This window comes from Triturus cristatus, chromosome 8, assembly GCF_964204655.1.
Source record: "Triturus cristatus chromosome 8, aTriCri1.1, whole genome shotgun sequence".
In the NCBI taxonomy this organism is placed as follows: Eukaryota; Metazoa; Chordata; class Amphibia; order Caudata; family Salamandridae; genus Triturus; species Triturus cristatus.
Window position 1 is genome coordinate 1,380,105,830 of NC_140591.1, and position 23,278 is coordinate 1,380,129,107.

Consider the following 23,278-nt stretch of genomic DNA (forward strand, 5'->3'; position numbering starts at 1 on the left):
TGTTGGTTATCCAGAGATTACAGACATGTTCTCCCGCTAGATAAAAGAGTAACTGGGTCAAAAGCTAAGGCAACGATTTAAAATGACTTTCAAGTTTTTTTTTTTTAATGGCGATAACAAATAAAGCACACAGACCGTGCCTATAACTTAAGTCTTCTTTAGATTAAATACAAATAAGTTTAGGTGTTATATCTGCAAATTGAAATACAAACTGACGAACATTTCATTGGGGTGCGCTTTTATTGTTTTGAAAATCAGAGTTAAGTTAAGAATACCACAAGACGTATCAAAAAAAAAACAGTTCAGCTGTTCAGTCATTTTGGTCATCATCCCAGTCCTTTTTTCCTGTTGGAGCTTTTGGCCCACCAGACGGCTTTGCCATGATGATCTAGGAAATAACCAGGAAACAACCAAATTACAAAACAAAATCCTTAAGGCCTCGAGCATGCTTCATAAGCAACATGCACATTTATTCATGCAAACTCTCAAAACACAAAATGAGTTCAAAATATTAGAAGAATAAATCATTCATATGGTTCTAACATTAAGTCAATGCTCACAAGGAAGCCAGCCTATACTGAAAAAGGAGTGAAAATCAAATTATTTGCATCTTATCGGTTAATGTACATTCCATTTGCAAGCAACTGCACTATCACTCAAAGGTCACAGTGTTAAGAAAGTGAATATACCCAAACAAATGCATTTGAATGTGAAAAACGCTGGTTAGTTGTGTGTCAAAAATCCTTTCATGCAACACACATCATTTACTTATAAATTCAGCAATGTAGGCACCAGATGTTTAACAGATCACTAAAACGTTTCAGGTTCATCTTGCCAATCGTCTTTATCCCAGTGTCCTTGTGTTTTGGGGGCTTTAGGTCCACCTGCTGCTTTTGCCATAATGATCTATAGGAGTTTACATACATCAATATGAAAACAAGTTTTTCAACTTCATCTAGATTACAGACATTTAACAGGTCACTCTACAAAGGTACATTACTCCAGCGAATCATTTTATCAGCATTCCTTTCTTCTGGGTAATGAGCAGGACGGCAAAAAAGGTGGATAAAGAAATTTACCATAGCACTAATCCCTAGAATTAGTTATCCCAGTCACTCAATTTCATACTTGGTTAGTGTTTCTTTGTAACAAACGGTCCATTTGCAGGTCAGAAGCGTAGGTCAGCAGAAAGGAGCTTTGTGAATGTCCCACAAGAAATTATCTGAGGGATATCAGATTCTGTTAACATTATATTACTGCCCCTAAAACAAGAGGTGTTACTTGTTTACAGGATCTCTGAGAGACAAGTTGGTTAGTGTGGCATGAAAGGAGCTTGTCTCACGGGGAAAGCAGTGAACACTCCGTGGACGTTTACCTTTTGCTGACCTGCCCTGTGGTTTTCTGCCAATGGTTGCTGTCGAAAAACTTAGTTTTTTTGCAGTACACCCCCAATTTTTGCCTGAAATTTGATGCAACTTTTACTGAAGTGCACTGGGATCCTGTTAACCAGGCCCCCTGTGCCAGTTTTCTTTCCCCCAAGGCAATTGGTCACTTGATCCCCAAGTAACCAGGCCTCAAGCACCTATAAGTCCCTAGTAAGTGGTACCACTGGTACCTAGGGCATAGGTACTAAAGAGGGTTCCTATGAGCTGCAGCATTGTTATATGGCGCTTGGGGACATTGTTAAGTTAGCATGAGCTTCGCTGCCATGATGCCGCTTTGGCGCATGTTACTACATGACAATGCTAACTGGGCTGAGTTTGTGCATTTTGCTGCTACTAGTGGCACGTACACTGTATTGTAGAGAATGATAGTTAAAATAAATATTAACTATTTCAGTGACTCTGCCTATTCTCATTGTGGACAAGTAAGAGTGAGTGAGCGAAAGAGTAAGTCTTGTTGCCGCGATTCCTGAGAGAGTTGTGTTCTGGGTTGTCTAATCATTTGTAGCTCCGTGATCTTGGGAGGAGATTGAATGAGACACTATAGCTAGTCGGTTTTGGGTACTGATGTGGTAAGTTGGTACACCCCTATTCACGGAGGTTCTGTTTTCCTGCACATAGTTCTGTGTATGTGCAGAATCCCTGCAACAGCATATCTTGCGCCACTTTAAGAGAACCAGCACCAAACTCATACAGATTGCCACAGCAGGCTGCGTCACAAGGTGCTCCAAAAAGTGAAAGCACAACATGGCACACACTTGTGTGCCATGTCCCCTAACACTGCATGTAATATTTGCAAGTCACCCATACAGCAGACCTTACAGCCCTAAGGCATGGTGCATTATATTACAGAAGGACATCACTGCGTGAGCAGATATGTCCCTGTGCTGGCCAGTTCAACTACTGACAGTACAAGTGAACAGGGAAGCTATTTGTCAAAACTAGTTGGTATCAAACACCTTGTATTAATAAACCCACACGGATTCCAGTGATAGATTTATCAATACATGAACCTAGAGAGTGCCTTTGAGGTACCCCCTGAGCCCTACTAGCCTTCTAGTGTGCAGGCGGACTGGTCCAGTCCACCCTGCCACCACAGACAAGTTTTTGCTCAGAGGACAGATACAATGCCTGCTATGGAGAGAGATGTTATCACCTCCTCCAGGAAGGCTGACAAATCAGCATATTAATGCAGGAGACTTCAAAGGCCTCTGCTGCTTTTGATGTGCAACCCAAGGCTTCCCCCGACAAAGGGGATGCCACTTCCTGCCCTGGGCCCATCTGGCCCCAGGACAAGCGGGAAAATGAACTATGCGTTTTGCATTGCCAGGCTGGAAACACCTCTAGGATGAACAGCCTGAAGTAATCACGAAGTTAGGAATTCCATCATCTTATGTGTGGTGGAATTAGGAATTCTGGGACAGGATGATGCCCACTCACAAAGGAAGTGGTAATCTAGGGGGTGTAGTAACCCCAAAGATAAGTAGCCCATTGGTAACTGCCCTTCACTCCCCTTAATGCCCCTAAATCGAGTATTTAGGGGACCTCCCTGATACTAGAAGTTCAAATATCAGTAGACACGAAGGAGTGGACAAAGACTGCTGACCCGAGAAGCACGACTGACTTTGCGCCAACCCTGTCAGCACACCCCCTTTGTGGATCAACTGACTCGCCCTGCTGCTGTGCTGACTCCAAGAAACCCAGAGGGCTACCAGAGATTTGCTAATTGCCAAAGAAACTCCCTTGGGAGTAGAGAAGCTACTCCCCTGCTGCCGCAGGTACCAAAAGAATCAACGCCCGGTACACCGACCTGCTGCCTATGGAGGCTACCGACAGCATCTGCCCAGGAAGAGGTAGCTGTGCACCTACAGATCAAATCCATGTGGGGACACCAGGACCGACCGGAGCTGCACAACGCCAATATTTGGGGTACTGGACCACTTGTGGCAACCAAGGCTTGTTGTGACTAGACCGGACACCAACAGCGAGGAACACCAACCTGCACAGAGGGGCTTTAGGGACAGTGAGACCCACAACAAGAGTTGCCCAGTTGTCATGTTTGCCCACTTCTGCAGAAACCAAAGACCAAGATTGAGTCCACAACCTACCCACCAACACCTCAAAGCATCCCTGCTCCACAGCCAGAGTCAGAGTGAGGTGACAGTGCACACGGGACACAGAGACTCACAAGAGCAGAGTCCATCCTTGGGTCTGCCCAGACTGGACTTCGTCGCCGCCTGCAGCTTCTTTCTGCAGGACCCCTCCAACCGCAAGGGGCTCCAGCACCAAACCAGATGCCAAAATACCACTGCACCTGAGCCCCACAGCTCGAGGAGAAGTAGGCCAACTGTGCCCCTACTTGCCCGAGCATCTCCAGGATCGTTACCCCGGACTTGTCCCCCAGTCCCAGCTTGCAGCCTCTTTCTGACCAGACCATTCCCTACTTAAGTAACGAGATCTGTTGGTGTGGCCATGGACCTTGCTCCATGCTCAACTTAAGTCCCAGAGAACAGTCCTTTAAGTTGCTGTTACGTGCCTGAATGCAGATTATGCTCCCTCCCCAGGATAACATTATTGCACGCGAAAATTGCAGTCAACTTAAAAATAAAAAAACTGTAAAAATTAATGAATCGAAAAGTACTTACCCGATCCCGATATCTAAATTCATATAAAAGTGGTTTTTTTAATAAATTGGTGTCAGATTTCTTTACAGCCTTTCCATGTGCAATAATTACTTAGCACTATTCTGATATGCCCAACTGCTCGTCCACTCAACCACAAAAGAGAGCATTTGGGATGTCATTTATGCCTGTGTAAAGTGATTGGGTTTTGCCTAGACTCTTTACACAGGGTACCAGTTTTTGGTCCACTATATAAAGAGCCAGCTTCCTACAGATGCAACACTCTAGGAGACCACTGAAGGTCATAAGTGTCAGCAACAACGTTCACCAATGCAGCTCAAGGAGCAACTAAAAGAACAGAGTTTAACATGCTTCATATAGCTCACCATTATTTTAATCGAAATTTCTATCCTGAAAGTACATTCTGTCTGTGGGTGTGATGGAACTGAAATTTTTCTGGCCTTAAAGGGGTCAAAAAAACTAAAACAGTTTGGTCTCAACATCTCCACAGCGTCATGAAATTTCTCACAAAGTAATGCACAGGTCCAGTAATTTAAGACATACCCAAGAGTTTTAGGTGTTAATGCTCAATTACTGGAAGAGAAACATTTTTATTCAAATTAACAGAAAGCTATGTTTCACTATATAAATACCCTTTAGTTTGTTGTCAGGCTGCTTAAAAGAGTGCATGCGCTTTAAAAACTGCTTTTCCAGTTAAGATATGGTCACGGAAAAGATGAATTTCAGGTTATCAGCCCTCCCATATTAATATATATATATTTTAAATATCCAGAAAACCCTGTTCCTGGATCAACAGACTCACCTGATCGACTCGGAGTACTGTTACTGCAGCATTTGTTGCCAGTTTAATTGCCCAGAATTTCCCAAGATATGTGTCCAAAACACCACCTTCTAACATATCTTTTACAGCTGCACCTTCAGCCTGGAAGAAAGAACACATATTTAGGCAACTAGCTATCAAAGACGGACACCTATAAAACACCACATTTTTTACATGGTCTCTGCCCTGTGCATGCAAGCCCCAAGAAGGAAATATGTAGGCTTACACAGAAGTTACCTGAATTGTAAATTCCTGGGAGCCATCTCACTTATTACAAATATGTGCCAACCCTTACCATTAAAGACACTACTGTGTGGCAGGTCATTTAACGGTTTAGCTAGACTCGGATTGTATTGAAGAGCAATGCTCTAGTATTGTTAAAGCCTAGAAGCCAAAGACTACATGCAGCAGATAGTCAGCTCTTAATTTCAATTCCAACTCCCTGGATTTTACGGAGTGCCTTTATTGTTAACTCGTTTTTAGCTCTAGCTTTAGTCAAGGTCTTTTGTTTGAAAAAAATATATATAATAAAGTATATACACACTATATACACTCACAGGGGCTTTCAGTCAACCCTCTTCATCTACTGGACTGCTGCTAGGTCATTCAATTTTACTAAAAAGCACCAAAGCTTAACAAAAAAAAATCAAAAAAAAAAATCATAAAATTAACAAGAACGAGCAAAGCCAGAAGAGCAGCAGACAATTGGCTTTGCAAATGCCTGTTTTCTCTGCAACACAAACATCTTGAGCTGGTTACGTTGACTTACACATTTTGTACAATCCTATAGGGTTACCAATTTAATCTCTTCATGGTTGCACTTTTGTAGTATTCTTTTCGCATTTCTATTTGCTACACTTCGCATCTTTTTTGGCAGGGGGAAATAGCTCTTTTTTGTTGTCGTATTTAACCTACAATCGCTGTCTAAGAAGATGCTCTTTACCCATTTGTTTTCATTAGGATTTATTATGGGTTGTAACAAGGAATATGAGAAGTTAAAAATCATTCCAAGCCTCAGACTGAAATGCTCTTTATCATATGAGGACAAAGTACTTTTTTCTATCTCCAATCAAATTATTAACTGCCTCACTGCACACATTTCTTTCTGTAAACTCCAGGGACAGGATTACCTGGAGGTGGTGTGTACGTATTTATCTTTTTATATAATAAATGTAGCTCATGAGAAAGGAATTGTTGTACGATACTGGAGGTGATGGGGAATATAAAAGATCATGCACATGAACTGTGGATTTGCACCTTTGAACTGCGTGTTAACATTGCATTTCACATATTTACAAATGCATTACATTTCATCTGCCCAGAATCACACGATTTAGGTGCTGGAGCCATAATCAGAACCCAGAATGGACTCCAGAACCAGAAAAAAAAAAAATAATAATAACCCTGATGGACTATTCTAGGGAAGGATAAAAACTTCCCCCCAATATATATTCGGACTAAACCAGTGCTGGACAAATAGCCTTCCAGGCACACGCAAAACCTCTGCTACCCTGAGTGCACAAATGAACATTAAAAAAAAAAAACCCACAAAAACCTCAAAGCAACGCCAGAAATCAAAGTCCTAGTGTGTGGCCTAGTGTGGCGGTGGCAAGTGCCCATCCTTTAGTGACTGAACGGCAAGATAGGTTAACAGTCAACTACCAATTGCCTGACGACCCGAACAATAAAGTCAGATAATAATCTACCCATTGGTCTGAACGATCCTCTTTCCCCAGTTTAAGGAAGTCATTTTCAAGCACTAGCTGAAGTGCCTCCCAATAAAGAATCTTGAAGTGCAAACTCCTCCTTGTATCGGTGTGGGTCAAACAGCAACTGATTGAGAACTGAGTTCTGAAGGCTTATGGACCGGTCAAAGGCAACTTCAACTCTGCGCAGTAGTCTAGCATTTGATTTTACTTTCACCAGGGGCCAGTATAGGCGAACTTTAGTGCTGTCTTCATCTGATCATGGTATCTTAGAAAAGAGGAGAGTGGCAGCGCACAAATTCCCAGTTCCATCTGTGTCAGGGCAGTCACAAGTTTTGTGTCGGGCCGAGCATCTGCCACCTTCTCGAAGATTCCAAGTATTGTATTCTATATTATGACACATGATGTCCTGGATCTACGCTAGGCTTCTCGCAAGCACCTTTAAAATGAAAACGGCTGATTTACCTCCGTTCTTGAAGAGGGGACAGAGGTTCATGGTTTTACTAACGTAGAAGCCCATCAGTTTTATACATTTAGGGCAAAAGCTATTCTCTCCCAATAAGATCTGCAGGTGTTGCAAAAGTTGAACAAATGTAAAAGGGTGTTCAAGCAAAAAAAGGGGATGCAGAAGATTGTTAAACGTTATAGGCATGGCATATCTAAGCCAAGCACACCGAGATAAGAGTCATAAAGCTAGTGAATGTTGTTAACATGGACTAGAATTTTTTTTACATATTACAAGACTCCTCAATGTCATCATAATTTTAACAAATGGTCACGCTCTCTACTTTGAAAAAATGTCTTGATGCAAGACTAGAAAAGTTGTCAAAAAATTCAAACGGAGAAACCACAAGCTATTTATGTCAGATTCCACATCACCCCTCTTAACATTTTCAGCGACATGGGGCTGCAGTGCACTTTGTGGATGACATATGCACTTAAAACACTACATTAAAAAAAAATACTTTGTAATGCATCTTTCTTGCAAGTCAATTTGTGCCTCAATCAAAGCTTTGCGGTCAATTATTAGAAGACACTAAATAATTAGCATTTATTTACACATACCAAAGTGGAAATAAACTCGAGAGCGCACTTCAGGCAAGTATGACAAACTATGCCAAGCTTACATAATTTTCATGATATTCAGAGAGCAGCAAGCTTTTTAAGCACTTACCTCCATATCGAAACCCATATTTTTGTTGCCTTCTTGATGAACGGCGTACAGCTTTGAGAGGACTTCATTGGCTTTCACTCCAGAGTTCTCTGCCAGAGCTCGTGGTATAGCTTCAAATGCTTCAGCAAATCTTTTGATGGCATACTGGTCAAGTCCTGGACATGTCTAAAACACATTTACAATATCAGCAAAAGCTAGGCACCTAGAAAATTGACTGACTATCCTCATGAACAAGGTTCTGTAAGTAGCTATCTATCCTCATGAACAAGGTTCTGTAAGTAGCTATCTATCCTCATGAACAAGGTTCTGTAAGTAGCTATCTATCCTCATGAACAAGGTTCTGTAAGTAGCTATCTATTCTCATGAACAAGGTTCTGTAAGTAGCTATCTATTCTCATGAACAAGGTTCTGTAAGTAGCTATCTGCAACTGCACAAACGTGGTTTAATGTTATCAAACATTGGCACTTACGTTTTATTCAAGAACAAAAAGAGTAGAAACCAATTGTTTCCAAACATAGCCAAAAGTCTTTCTCTGCTTAATAAATATTGCCGAATTTAGAGTGCAAATGAGGAGGTGTGAATAACAAAAGAATGGTTCTCTTATAGTGGTCATGTACTAGAAAAAACATCTTTGGAACATAACGGACTATTGCCCCCCCCCCCCCCCCCCCCCCGACATGGGTTACCCTAAAAAACAGAAGTGAAATGGAACTCTTTAGAGATTGGTCCTGATATTTTAATAGGTTCAAATTTGCAGAACTTACTTCACCATAGGATGTAATATGCTTGGCCAATTCGATCTCTGTTGCACCACCACCAGGAACAAGACGCTTATCCTACAGAAATTCAGAGGGAAAGGTGAATTTATTAAATGTTTTACAAAACAGTTTAGTATGAAGTTCATAAACCAAATAAACTATATTTAAATGGAACAAATATTCAGTTCTGAAAGATTCAAAAAGAAAAAAAGTAAGAAGTTAGAACATGCAGTGGCAAAGACAACAGGTCTGGCCTTGTTTTTTTTTGTACCACATGCAAAAGCTATTGCAGTGTAAAAGATGGCAACATCGACCTAGCATAATGGCTGACACCAATATATGTAGTCTATGATATGCTGCACGTTAAAAATCTATCTTGAAATCAAAAACATGTTTTAAATAAATCAATGAAGGTTTACTTACCCTAGTCAGAACTTTAAAAGTGTTAACACCATCATCAATAGCTCGTTCTATATCATCCATTAGATTGTCGGTAGAACCACGGACTACAATGGTAGAAATGGCCCCATCTTCTTTTTCTACAAAAACCAATCAACAAATAAGCTGCACGCAATACACAAAATCTCATTTGGAAACAATTAAGCCATGTTACAGAAACATTTTGTTTATTAGACCAATATTTAAACTATCATATTTGCGCATACATTAATGACATAAGTAAAAACCCATGCTATAGAAGTCAGGTGTAAATGCACCATGTCACAACCCTTCTCTTTACATGTACCTCATTAATCACCTCAGTTCTAGTCCACTCTTGCTCCCTCACTAGTACACCTCACTCCCATCAGCAATCTTACCATTTCAGCCTCAGTTTTTTTTTTTTTTTTTAAATTCAAAGGACAATTCTTAAAATTTTGCACATTTAAGTGTAGGAAGCTGGGTTTTTGTTTTTAGTAGGCCCCTCACGTTTCGTGTGGTATTTGACGAAACTTTGACTGGAGTACACTGGGGTCCTGCTAACCAGGTCCCCAGTGCCAGTATTCTTTCCCCAAAACAAGGTAACTGGTCGATTGATCCCCAACTGACTAGATATTTAGACCCTCTGTAAGTCCCTAGTAAGTAGTACCCCTCGTACCTAGGGCATAGGTACTAATGATGTTCCCTAAGAGCAACAGCATATCTTATGTCACTCTAAAGGACCCAGCACCAAACTCGGGGAGACTGCCACTGCAGGCAGCATGACCAGGTGCTATAAAAAGAGAAATCACAACATGGCACACACAGGTGTGCCATGTCCCCTAACACTGCATGTAATATTTGTAAGCCACCCATACAGCAGACCTTGCAGCCCTAAGGCAGGGTGCATTAGATTACATGCGAGGACATATTTGCATGAGCAGCCTTGCCCCTGTGCTCGTCAGGTTAATTACTGACAGTACAAGTAGGCAGGGAAGCCATCTTAGGTATGTACACTGGTCAAAACTAGCTTCCCAGCTACACAATGGCTTCACTGAAACCTATGGTGTTTGGTATCAAACACCTCGTATTAATAAAACCACACTGATTCCAGTGACGGATCTATTCATAAATGCACCCAGAGGGTAGAGGTACCCCCTGAAAACTTACCGACCTCTAGTGTGTTGGCTGCCTGGTCCTGTCCAGCCTGCCACCACAGACGGGTCTCTGATCCCCTGGAGGTGAAAGCCCATGCTCTCAGAGGTCAGAAACCATACCTGCACTGGCAGAAGTTGTCACCTCCTTCAAGCAAGATCACTGGTGATCTGCATATCAAGGCAGGAGGCTTCAAAGCCTTCACCGCCCGAGATATGCAGCTCTATCTTTTCCCAGACAGGGGAAATGCCGCACGGGGCACTATTTGGCACCAGGACAGGTGGGAAAATAGGCTAGTCAGGATACACCATCAGGATAGTACCACCCCTAAGGTGGGCTACCTGAAGTGAACACGACAAGGAAAATTCCCCCATCTTGGTTTTTGCTGGCATTAGTTCCTTTGTGTCCTTTTCACTTCCCACAAGAAGTGGTCATACAGAGGGTGTAGTTACGCTAAAGGTAGACAGCCCATTTGCTAATACCCGACACTCCCTGTAACGCCACCTAAATACAGTAGTTGGGTGGAGCCCTGATGCCAGGACTTCAGATTTGACGGACACAAAGGACAGAGAAGTTTGCTGCCCGAGAACTGAGGAGCGACAACTGACCTGCCAGCCTGCCTGCTGCACCCGACCCTCGTGGAGAAACACTCATCCTGCCGCTGTGCAGACTCCAAGAAACCCGGAGAGTTGCCTGTGCTTCACAAATCGCCAGAGAACGCCCTTGGTGTAGAGGAGATACTCCCCTGCAGCCGCAGGCATCAAAAGAAGCAAGGTCCGGTTCCCAGCCCTGCCGCTTACCAGGACTACTGACACTGCAACCACCCAGGAAGAGGTCACTGTGCTCCCACAGGTCCGATCTGTCCTCCTTCCAAGTGTGGGGACGGCAGGACCAACCAGAGCCACACAGTACCAATACCTGGGGTACCAGACTCCTTGCAGCAACCAAGGATTGTTATGTTTAGCCTGAACACCAACACCAAGGAAGACTGAACTGCAAATTGAGGGACTTCAGGGACGATAAGAACCACATCAAGAGTGGTCCAGCTGTCCTGTTTGCCCTTCTTCTGCAGACCCAACACAAAGAGAATCTCCGACTTCCGCCACTCGACACGTCAAAGTGCCTCTGCACCCTCACCCCGCAGCCCAAGTCTGAGGGAGGTGATGGTGCCAACATGGTTCGGAGAACCTCAAAGGCTGAACCCACTTGGATTTGCCTAGACTGGACTTCCAGTCCCCAACTGTAGCCTCTTTCTGCAGGCCCAAGCTCAACCACGAGTGTCTCCTGTGCAGGAACCCAACACCTAAAGGCACCACTGCACCTGAGCACCATTGCCAGAGGAGATGCGGACTAACAATTTCCCTACGTGCCTGAGAATCTGAAGGACAAAGCCACCCCCATCCCCTGTGGGTTCAACTGGACAGGTTGCTAGTTCCAGCTCGCAGTCTTTCGGACCAGACCGTTGCCCATGAAAGTGAACAGGCACCAGACTCCAAAATACACCTCTGCACCCAGACACCCCAGAGCCTCCCGATGTGACCTGCTGGTATGACCTTGGAGTAGTTTGAAATAGAGTACACAGTACTGCCTGTCCAACATTAGATTGTTGGTGTGCTGCCACATCTACGCAATAAAGGTTTTTGTAAAGTGTGTAGTGTGGACCATGTTGCTGCTTTACATATTTCAGCAATTGGAATGTTCCCTAAAAATGCCATAGAAACCCCAATCTTTCTAGTGGAGTGGGCTTTAGGAGTAATCGCTAGTTGCCTTTTAGCTGTTGCATAACCTGTTTGGATGCATTTAACTATCCATCTGGCAATACCATTTTTTGAAATTGTTCTCCCAGTGTGCGGAGGTGAAAAAGTAACACATAGTTGCTTTATTTTTCTGAATGTTTTAGTCCTGTCAATATAATACATGAAAGCTCTTTTGACATCTAAAGTATAAAGTGATCTTTCTGCCACTGAATCTGGGTTTGGAAATAACACAGGTAGTTCAATGGATTGGTTCATATGAAAAGGATAGACAACTTTAGGAAAGAACTTTGGGTTTGTGTTTAAGACCACCTTGTTTTTGTGCAGTTAGAAGAATGGTTCTTCTGAGATAAATGCAATGAAAGCATGAATAACAGATCTTAAATAAAGATGTAGGTTGTCTATTTTGTAGATAGGCTACAATTGCAGCTAAATGTAGTCTTAAAGAAGTGTACGCAAGACCGGATGTTTGTAGAGGCAAAAGATAAACTATCATTTGTACTTGATCATCAAAAGGGTTTTGACAATATTTTTGTACAAACCTCTTCCATTTGACTGCGTAACACCTTCTGGCAGTAGGATTATGCGCCTCTAAGAATATCCATACAGGATTGTGGAAGGTTTGGGTGCCCAAATTCTATGACTTCAGGAGAAATATTGCAAAGTTAATTTCTTCGGGATTGGGAGGTCTTATTTCGATGGTTCTGTGCGAGAAGGTCTGGGTAGAGAGGAAGTTTCTCAAGTGGTACCTGAGAAAGTTCCAATAGAGGTGTGAACCATGGTTGAAGAGCCCATTTGGAAGCCACTAGTATAAGCGTAAGTGAGGTTGTTTGAGTTTCCGGACCACAAATGGAAGTAGTGGGTGAGGGCGAAAAGCGTACCCAAAATTTCATTACAAGACCAGAGGGTACATTATGCAATAACATATTGCTGCCCAAGACATGCAGCCCTTCAAAGTGTAACCATTACATCATAAATAAAAACATTCCAGGCAACATAAAGCACCATAGCAACTAACTATCTTCCTCTTTTATTCGATGCCCACGGATAGTTAAGTACCACTTCCTTTTCTCTCTGATGACTGAGATTTTAAAGTATTTAGACGGTTTTATTTGCCTTTCATGACGATATTTTACATAGACATTTGAAGTGTTTATACTATCCTTTTATAACTGACTGTACCTTCTTTTATGTTAAATATTACACTTTTTTTTTCTTACAAGTTAAGTTTCTCTTCCTACCTTTCAGGATACCCTTCCAATTTACGGTTGGGCCCCTTATCTTCCTCGTCTTCTTGTGTCCTTTTCTTTTTATTCAATCGATCGCAATTAGTGCCTTCGGAGAACTAAGCTTCTCTCCGATCGTTCTTTGTCTTGGTTTATTCCCCCCGAGGAATTAATAACAAGCTTCAGATGTTATGTCCACTTTGACGCGACTCGGTGTTTAGATTTAAACACCATACACGCGTTTTAAACGGACAATAGCTTGTGCATTCAACTAAAGCGCACTACTTCTGGATCCCGGAGGTGACCCGCTTAACAAATTAAGAGCTCCGTGCTCTTATTGTGACCCGCAAAGCAAAAATGTTGGGAAAATGAAGGCATGATACGAACTCACGGGCTGTGCGTCTCCATGGAGACGCATAGCGCTGAAGCAACGGTTCGTAGTCAGATTTTTTTTTCACATTACTCGATACGATCTTTGGCTGGATCCTCTTTCAAATAATTTAGGCAAATTTTTTTTTTTAACACAAATCAAATAGTAAAAGACCACCTTATCATAACTTCTAAAAAAATAAAAATAAAAAAGGGGGAAAGAAAAAAGAAGATTAAATACATTTTAATTATTTACTAAAATTATGTCTCAAGAAGATTCTCAACCTAACAATGAGACTCCCCTCACTGAGACCTCCTTGATGAACCCATTTGAGAGGCAATTAAAGTCCTCCCTTAAAGAAGCTGTGGAAGCAGCAATTACCAAAAGAAAAAGGGATACTCCAGGTGAACAAACAGTACTCTCTTCGGATGAAGAAGTGGACACCCTCCCCATAAAAGGCGGTAAGGTGTTAAAAAAGACTAAGCACATTGAGCCTCAAGGTAACCTACGTGCTACCAACAACAGGATTTTATCTATTGGTAGCCTCTGCGCTACAAATGATATAGGTGTCCAGAGCAGCAAAAAAAGAATGAGCGACCTTAATGGCGCAAAATGCACGGGTGTCCATCGCGGCACACAAAGATTAGGTGCCCATCGCGGCACAATAGACCTCAAAGATGACGATTCCCTGTCCCCATTTGATATTGATGACGAGGCTGATGAATATGTTTTTGACCCCCAGGAAAAAATTGAGGATGACCTCCTTGATGAGGACCTGGTTCAATCTAGTAATAACTCTGACTCTATTAAAGACCCTTCAGTGTCAGATGTTTAATCCCTCCAAGATCACCCACCCTAGAGGTTCTGAGTGGTGGCCCTTAGATCACGTTTCAAAGTTTAAGGCCTGGATTTGAAAACCTCTCGAAAGAGATTCACGTAATCTCATGAAATCTGAATGTCCAAGACCCTTTTTGGATAGCAAAGCAGGGATGACTCCCAACTTTGACCCTGAACTCCTGACTTTCTTATTCAAAACTGGCAGAAATCCCCACAAGGGACTGGAACGCTGCCTTAAGCAGTGTCAAGACAAGCCGTTAGACACACTTGGTCCCCTTGCCAGGATCTCGGACCTAGCTGAAGAGTCCTCCATGAATGGGACTCCGGTTGACACTGAACTCCTACGGGGTTGAAGCCAACGTGCTATCTGCCTTCTCGGAAACGCCAACGCCAATCTAACCTCCGAGAGGCGAAGAGCGATATTAATGCGTATGAACCCAAAATTGGGAGATTTAGCAAACAAAGACGTTCAAGGAGACCCGAACGGTCTTCTCTTGGGAGAGACCTTTATTAAGACACTTGGTAAATAAGTCTCCACATTCTCTGCATTTAACAAAGCCCAAACAAACATGAGACATATGTTCGGAGGCAGGTTTTTTGGAAGGGCTGACAGGGGAGGACCGGCTGCCAGCCGTGGATATAACCGGTCCTATTATCAACAAAACCAACGTGGTTATTCAAGATAATACTACCGGGGAAAATCACAGCTTCTTCCCCCATCGGGGCCGCAACAGTCGAACACGAGGCGGAAACAACCGTGGAAGATTCCAAAGTCAAGGACAAGGTAAGGTCCCCTCCTCCTCCTCCTGCTTCTTCCCTCCCAAAGGTAGGGGGAAGACTCTCCCTCTTCAGTCACAATTGGTCCTCTATAACCAACAATGCTTGGGTCCTAGAGACTGTAAAAGGCTTCAAATTAGACTTTATTACTATTCCTTATCAGACCAAACAACCCAGAGAACTTTCCCTAGATCAGGAACAGTCAAGTCTAGTAGATGCAGAAGTGAGTCAAATGTTAGACAAAAGTGCGATTCGCATAGTTTCAAACAATGGTCAGGGTTTTGTGAGCACAATCTTTCTGGTGAAAAAGAAAGAAAAAGGATGGCGCCCCGTAATAAATCTAAAGGAATTAAACACCTTCCTTGTGTACAGACACTTCAAAATGGAAGGTATACACCTTCTGAGAGATCTTCTCCAAGGAGGGAGATTGGCTCATAAAACTAGATCTCAAAGACGCATACTTTACAATCCCTATGGATCAAGATTCTCAGAAATACCCAAGATTTGTATGGAGGAACACAACATACCAGTTTCGCTGTCTACCCTTCTGGCTATCCTCAGCCCCGTGGTGTTTCACCAAGGTCCTGAGGCCTGTAGTTACCTCCTTAAGGAGAAGAGTTCACCCGATTCTATATCTAGACGACATCTTGCTGATGCCTCAGAGCCAGGAAGAACTCCTAACTCAGATGAATTGGACTGTGGATCTCTAAGAGCCTTGGTTTCATCATCAATGTAGAGAAATCGATTATGACCCCATTTGCAAAACCTAGAGTTTCTGGGTTTTCAGGTGAACACACCCTTAACTCAATTACAACTTCCCACGAAGAAATGACCAAAAATAAAGAAAGAAGTTTCATATGTTTTATCCAAAAACCAAGTGAGCCTGAGGGAACTAGCAAGGGTAGTAGGACTATTATCTTCATCCATTCAAGCTATTTCTCCAGGCCCCCTTCACTACAGGGCCTTACAGAGACTAAAATAATCAAGCTTGAAGAAAGGCCTTTGGTACTCGGACATCGTCCCCCTGTCCAAGGAAGCTCAAGTCGATCTCCTTTGGTGGCGCAACAACTTAAACAGTTGGAATGGAAAAACAATATTTCGGGAATACCCCGGATCATACAATGGAATCCGACGCAAGCAATCTAGACTGGGGTGCCAGACTAGGGAAGATAGGAACCGGGGGGGGGGGGGAAATGGTCGAAAGAAGAAGAACTCCCCCTCCACGTAAACTCTTTGGACAGGTTAGCCTGCTTGAACGCTGTTATGAGCTTCAAATCTATCATCAAAAACAGTGTAGTTCTAATCAAACTAGACAACTTCACAGCCGTCTCATATCAACCGATTAGGGGGAGCAAGATCAAAACCTCTAGCAGATCTAGCCCAAAAGATTTGGTACTTCTGTTGGAACCACAAAATAACTAAGGGCAGAATTTATCCCAGGACACCTTAACACAAGGGCAGATTGGAACTCAAGGTTCCTAAGAGACTCCAGCGACTGGAAACTGAATCCTTCAGTCTTCCAGAAAGTTCAAGATCTATGGGGCCCTTTCGAGATAGATCTTTTTGCAAGCAGACTGACCTTTCAGATAAGTCATTTCTTCAGTTGGAGACCAGACCTGCTAATCTCTGCAGTGGACGCTCTTCTCCAACCTTGGGACTCTGAACTCTTATGCCTTCCCTCCCTTTGCCCCAATACAGAGAGTTCTCTTGAAAATTCGAAGGGAACATTGCCGCACTGTTCTAATTACCCCTTTTGGGAATTCTCAAATATGGTTCCCAAGGGTGATGGATTTGGCAATGGAAATTCCTCGCCTTATCCCAGGGAGTTTAGACCTCCTTCAGGGTCCTGAAGGAGAGGTACACCCTCTTCTCTTAGAAGAAAAGATTAACCTTCTTGCCTGGAAGATTTCAGGGGTTCAGGAAGATACTCGGGCCTTTCAGGAGAGGCTAAAGATCTTTTGGATGAGTCTTGGGCTCCGAGAACAAGGAGAAGATACAACGGTTCATGGAAAAAGTTTTGTGGTTGGTGCCTGGAACGGGATTTGGATCCCGTGGACGCACCTGTTGTAGAAGTAGCAAACTACTTAGCAGACCTTTTTAAATCTGGACTTTCTTATAGAACGGTTAATTGTTACAGATCTGCAATCACTGCAGGACAATCCTTATTAAATGATTTCTCTATTGGTACTGACCCCCTAGTTCGTAAAGTGATGAACGGAATAAGACTCAAACGTCCTCCTAAAGCTAAATAGGATTCTTTATGGAACGGAAATCTTATCTTCAAACTTTTTACTTCCTTCAAGGAAACAACTTTCCATTAAATTAGCTACACTACTTTGCTTAATTTCTTTTAGACGTGTTTCAGATGTTAAAGCTTTAGAAATCTCGAACAGAATTTATTCACCTGATGGTGTGTTTGAGATATGGAAAAGAACCAAAACAATGTCAGAAAATATTTTCTATCCTCTTTTTTGATTGTCCCAAACTCTGTGTGGTAAGTTGCATGAAAGTTTATGAACAGCAAATGAGTGTTTTTAGACCTTTTAATGAAAATCAACTACTGATTTCTTTTGTTAAACCCTATAAGGCAGTCTCTTCCGCTACTATTTCTAGATGGGTTACAACGGTTATGCTGGAAGCAGGTATAGACTTATCTAAATTCAGTGCACATTCTTCGAGGAGGGCTATAGCCAGCAAGGTTTTCTGGAGTGGAGGTTCACTTTCAGATATCCTTAAAGCAGCAGATTGGTCAAATGCTTCAACTTTTGTTAAATTCTATCTTAAGCCTGTTGAACATGTAAGCAATGTAGCATTACAAAGCTTTAAACTTGCATAATGTAGCCTCCGGTCTTGTAATGAAAGGACGATTCTCCAATTATCATGCAGAGAGAATCTTGATTTCATTAAAGACAACGGAGGCTGACCGTATCCCTCTCACCACTCCCTGGTGGATGAATGATTTTTTGTTCTTCAAAGTATGTTATTCTACCAGTAATTTGTGTTTTTTCAGACTCAACTTCCTAATAATTTCAGAAGGACGTCTAACGTGGAAGAAGTTGTCCCATCGTTTCGCAGCTCTAAAGAGGAAGATAGTTAGTTGCTATGGCGCTTTGTTATGTTGTTTGGAATGTTTTTATTTATGATGTAATGGTTACACTTTGAAGGGCTGCATGTCTTGGGCAGCAATAAAAGTTATTGAATAATGTCAGCCTCCGTTGTCTTTAATGAAATCAAGATTCTCTCTGCATAATTGGAGAATCGTCATTCCCTGACCAATTTATCCATAAAGCATTGCCTTTGGATAGGGGGTGTGGGAATCTGGCTGTGAAGTTTTGGCATTTTGCGTTTTCTGGGGCTGCAAATAGGTCTATTTGTGGAAACCTTCATCTGCAAAAGTAGGTCTATAGAACTTTGGGTTGAAGTTCCCATCTGTGGACTTGTTGCATTGTCCTGCTGAAGAGGTCTGCACCTTGATTGCTAGTCCCTGGGACATGTTCTGCTAGGAGATGATGGTTGTGATTTAAAGCTAAATGCCATATTGTCTGTGCGATAGCTGAAGTGTGTCCCCTCCCCCGTTTTTGTAACTACATTGTTGTCATATTGTTTGGAATAAGACAACTTTGTTCTGTAGGCGAGTTAGGAATGCTTTCAGTGCTAGGTGAACAGCTTGAAGCTCTAGGTAGTTGATATGGAGACTCTGGTGTTGTACATTCTAAATCCCTAGGATGGTTAGATGTTGAAGGTGAGCTCCCCAAGCCGTAAGAGGCATCCACTGTAAGAATGAGTTGGGGAACTGGGTCTAGAAACTGCTGCCCTTTGGATAGGTTTTGTTGGTTCCATCAATGAAGTAGGTGATGTGTGCGGCTGTCTATCAACACTAGATCTTGCAAATGACCCTGCGATTGAGATCATTGATGTGATTCTTGCAACGGTCTCATATGTAGTTGGGCATGTGGGACTATGGCTGTGCAGGATGCCATCATGCCTAGTAGTCTTAGTACCAACTTGTCTGGGATTTGTACTCCGGTCTGAAATTGTTGTGCTCAAGATAGAATGTTTTGAATTCTGACTGAATTTGGACGTGCTATTGCTAGTTGAGTATTGAGAATGGTCCCGTTGTATGGTTGTATTTGTGCTAGTTGCAAATGAGATATTTGCAGGTTGACTGTGAACCCTAACTGGTGTAAGAGAGAGTTCTGAGAATATATTAGCTACATAGGCTTGAGCCGTTTGCTTTTAGGAGCAAATTGTCTAGGTAAGGGAAGACATGAATATATTCTCCCTTCGTTGCTGTGCTGCTACTACGGATAGGAATTGTGTGAAGACCCATGGAGCTGTCGTGACTCCGAAGGGAAGCACTTTGAACTGAATATTTTCCTTGTAATAGAAAACGGTGAGCTGATGGAATGAAAGTAGGCGGCCTTGAGGTCTAGTGTTGGACATGAAATCTACCTGCTGAAGTAATGGTATGACTTCCTGAAGGCTAACCATGGGAAAGTTCTGCCAGAATGTATTGATTTAATGCTCTGAGATCCAAAATGAGTCTGATTGAGCCGCCCTTTTTGGGAATGAGGATGTATAGGGAATATACCCCTGTTCCATGTTGTTGAATTGGAACTAGCTCTAATGCTCCCTTTATTAAAAGAGCTGCTATCTCTTGTTTGAGTAGAACTTGGTGCTGTAGAGAGGTTGTGTTTGTGTGGTGGGATGTTTGGAGGAGCGGTGATGAGCTCCAGAAAGTAACCATGTTGTATAATATCCAATACCCATTGCTTGGTGGTAATGTCCTTCCATCACTGTAGAAAAAAAAATAGAAGACGTCCCCCTACAAGTGTTAAATGTTCAGGGAGAATGTAAATTAGGTCATTGTTTGTTGTTATTGGGTGTGCGGTGGAGTTTCCACGACCATGTTATTTGAAATTGCTCCCCCTATATGATCCTCTGCAGAAACCTCTAGAAGGTGAGGATTGATTTAGATTTTTGATGGAGGTTGCTAATGTATCAGTAGCGGCAGACCTACCGCCTTGTCTAAATGATGGGACGCGAAAGGCACCACAAAATATGGTGGTTTGAAGCACCCCATTGATTTTGGCACATCGGTGTCTTTTTTTTTCTTTCCAAAGGCCGTGTCAACTGGAGGCCCAAAGAGGTGTTACCTATAAAAATGTAAATTAAGGACAGCCTGTGGGACTTCTGGTTTAAAACCAGACACCCTAAGCCAAGCATGTCTACGAAGTAAAATGCTGGTATTGATATTTCTAGCTGCAGTGTCAGCTGCATCAAGGGCACGTTTAATGGATCTATTTGAAATTAGTTTTCCTTCTGTAACTAATTTAAACTCTTGTGGGCGATGTTGAAGGAGCCCCTCCATCTCATCCGAGTGTGCTCTATCGTAGAGAGCTAATAGAGCCTGGCTATTAGCTATCCTCCATTGGTTTGTTGATTGCGCTGCAACCCTTTTAACCAGAGGATTCAGCTAATTTGGATTCCTTGTCTGGTGGAGGGGCACCACCAGTGGTTTCGGAATTGGTTAATTTTCTAGCATTTGCTACCACTAAAGAGTCCCATGTTAATTGACCGATAATGTATATGGGCTCGGACACATAATGTATATAGGCTCCGAAGGTGTAGCCTTGTCTTGTTTTCTATTCTAGGTATGATAAGAGCTTTAACTGGGTCTTTAAAAATATCAGCAGGACTAAGAACCCTTTTTAGCATTGGTAAATATTGTGTTCCTCTTTGAGCATTAGTGTGAGTCTTGAAGAGAATGGCATCTTCATGTAAAGGGGCATGATGGAAGGCTGCTGCCCTAGCAATTAAATCCTGGAAAACTGAGGCATCATCTGGTGGTGAAGGCCGTGAAGGATAGAGGTCAGGATCAGTAATGCCCTGTGGTTCTATAAAATAGTCATTCCAAGAGTCTTGAGGCTGTGGATGGTCTAACAAGTCCTCATCAATATCCTCTATATGTGATGGGGATTGATGTGGTTAGATTTCTTCATCATGTGAATGTGGTGAAAAATGAGGAGGTGGAGTGGTAGGTTGCGATTCTGACACATGGAAGTTTGCTTGTATAGGACTAGTATCTTTGTCCTTTTGTTTAAGAGAGGGCGGTGAAGTGTCCCAAGCTTCTTGAAAAGACAAACGCTTCTTCGAAACTTGAGGCTTTGCAGGCTGAACAATAATCTTTGTACCAGGCTGTATTTGCAAAGTTTGCTGATTTCGATCGAGTTTGTCGGACATTGCCTCGAGAATTGGTTGAGGAGGTGATTTTAATACGTTAGCAAAAGGTTTTGGGCCCGAAAAAAAAATTTTGGTCCAGGAATGATTTTCGATTTCAGTGCCTGCCCACTCAATTACTAATCAATAGATAGTTTTGTTTCTGTCTGAAAACTCACGTTTTGGATATGGAGTCTGATTTGATGGAGGCTCATGCTGAAACCGATCTTTCTGTGCAGAGCCAAAGGGCGGAGCTACTGAAGGTATTTTTCGGTGCACGCCTTGGCTTTTATGCAGTGGCGGTCCGGGAGCAGTTATATCAGTGGGAAGTGATTTTTAGGTCTCGCCTTACTATCGCGCAAGCGATCGCAAAGCGAGACTATTGTAAGCGGGGTTTAAAAGTGCTCCCAAAAAGCGGATTGCATGGCTAGCACGCGCACAATCACGCGCATCGTGCCGCCATGCAATCCGCTTTTTGGGAGCACTTCAAAGGGTCCGCTCCCCTGCCAAGCGTGCACGCCACGCTCCGCTTTTTGGGAGCACTTCAAAGGGTCCGCTCCCCGGCCCCCGCCAAGCGCGCGCCACGCTTCGCCGGGCTTCTCTTGTCTTCAATGTTTTCAGTTCGGTTTCCTTTTCTCCACGACTCCGGCCCATTGGTTCGACAACACGCTCTTTGGGTCAAGCAGGGAGCGGTCTTCAAAGGTTTAAATCCCGATAGACTATCAGGATTGTCTGTGTGCGCTCCACATCTGTTCTTATTCACTGCGGTTCTTAAAATTTTTGGGCCATTTTATATAGCGCTAAATTAGCCGTAAAATACTGCATCGGTTTACATAGCCACTAGTTACATTGCAGGAACATAAAATGTACGTTTTTTTGGAAACCAGGCCATGACTATAACCTACTTGAGTGCTGTAAGAGGATTCGCAAAATGCTAGTTAGGCGGATACTATGGTGAACATTACATTTTAGCTTCAGCGTTTTAATCTATGCCGTTTATTTATTACATGAGCCTCACACTTGTTTAAAGTTTAGTGCGTTTTTGGTGCACACAGGGGCTTTTGTTAAGAAAATGTGGCAATAAGGCTGGCCATGCATATTTAACAAGCATTAGTGCTGGGGGAGGTGGAGAGTTTACGCATTGAATTGTATTGTACTGCTTAATTTGTGACAAAGAGATACTGGGTTTTTTAAAAGTTAAAATCTTTACACAGAACGTATGTAAAACATGTATAAACTAATTCTTGCTGAAGCGGTTTACTGATTAGTAGCATTTGTGAGCTGTACATTAAATGTTTCTTTCAGATAGTCGCCGGCGTGCCTCGGTGTGAACACACCCTTACTGTCCTGCTGTGCTTGTTTCGCACCCCACAGATGCTGCCGAGTAGATTTCAATCGGTCTTTCTCTGCTTCTTAGCGCCTCATTAGCCTGCCCTGGTTTCCTTTCTAGTGTCGATTTTCACTCCACAACATCACACTGTCGCAGACTCTAGTCTGCTTTTGGCCGCCCAAAGGCACGTTGTCAGACGGAACACTTGAGGCTTTTCTACGCACAGGAAATAATTAGTAGGTTAACTTGAGGTGCGATACACAGTGTTTTTGTTTGGTATTTTGTTTTAGTGTTTTGCACAGCGACATTTAGCATATACACAAAGCACTGTAACTATTAATTTACTTTTAGCCTAATGTATTCATCTTGACCACATATATATATATATGTCTATGAGTTCATAATATTAGTAAATATATATGTATAGATATAAAAATGTATACATACATATATATATCACGCTCGGTGGGGTGTCCAACAGTAGAGCAGCAATCGAGACCACAGACCGCTTATTCCCCATAAAGCCTTTATTGGTACGAGCAGTTCACACAATCCAGTCCATTAAAAAGCAGCCGACCGCTGCCTGACGCGTTTCGAGATCAACTCTTCCTCAGAGGCAGTAGCGGTCGAAAGGAGGCATGGAGGACTGC

At 42.7% G+C, this 23,278-nt stretch overlaps 1 protein-coding gene across 3 annotated transcripts in view; it reads right to left on the reverse strand.

Moving 5' to 3' along the window:
* Positions 1-221: 221 nt before the first annotated feature.
* The window catches only part of CCT8 (chaperonin containing TCP1 subunit 8), a 123,502-nt gene continuing 100,445 nt past the window's right edge, over positions 222-23,278 (reverse strand). Inside the window, exons 11-16 of one of the 3 annotated variants that reach the window (XM_085623088.1) lie at positions 8,967-9,082; positions 8,550-8,621; positions 7,785-7,949; positions 4,887-5,006; positions 769-906; positions 222-388 (exon numbers count right to left, since the gene is read on the reverse strand). In XM_085623088.1, the coding sequence (XP_085479214.1) occupies positions 811-906; positions 4,887-5,006; positions 7,785-7,949; positions 8,550-8,621; positions 8,967-9,082 (569 nt within the window). In that variant the 3' untranslated portion in view covers positions 222-388; positions 769-810. The remainder of the gene's footprint in view (positions 389-768; positions 907-4,886; positions 5,007-7,784; positions 7,950-8,549; positions 8,622-8,966; positions 9,083-23,278) is intronic. The other 2 variants (XM_085623089.1, XM_085623090.1) reach the window with 2 other exon arrangements.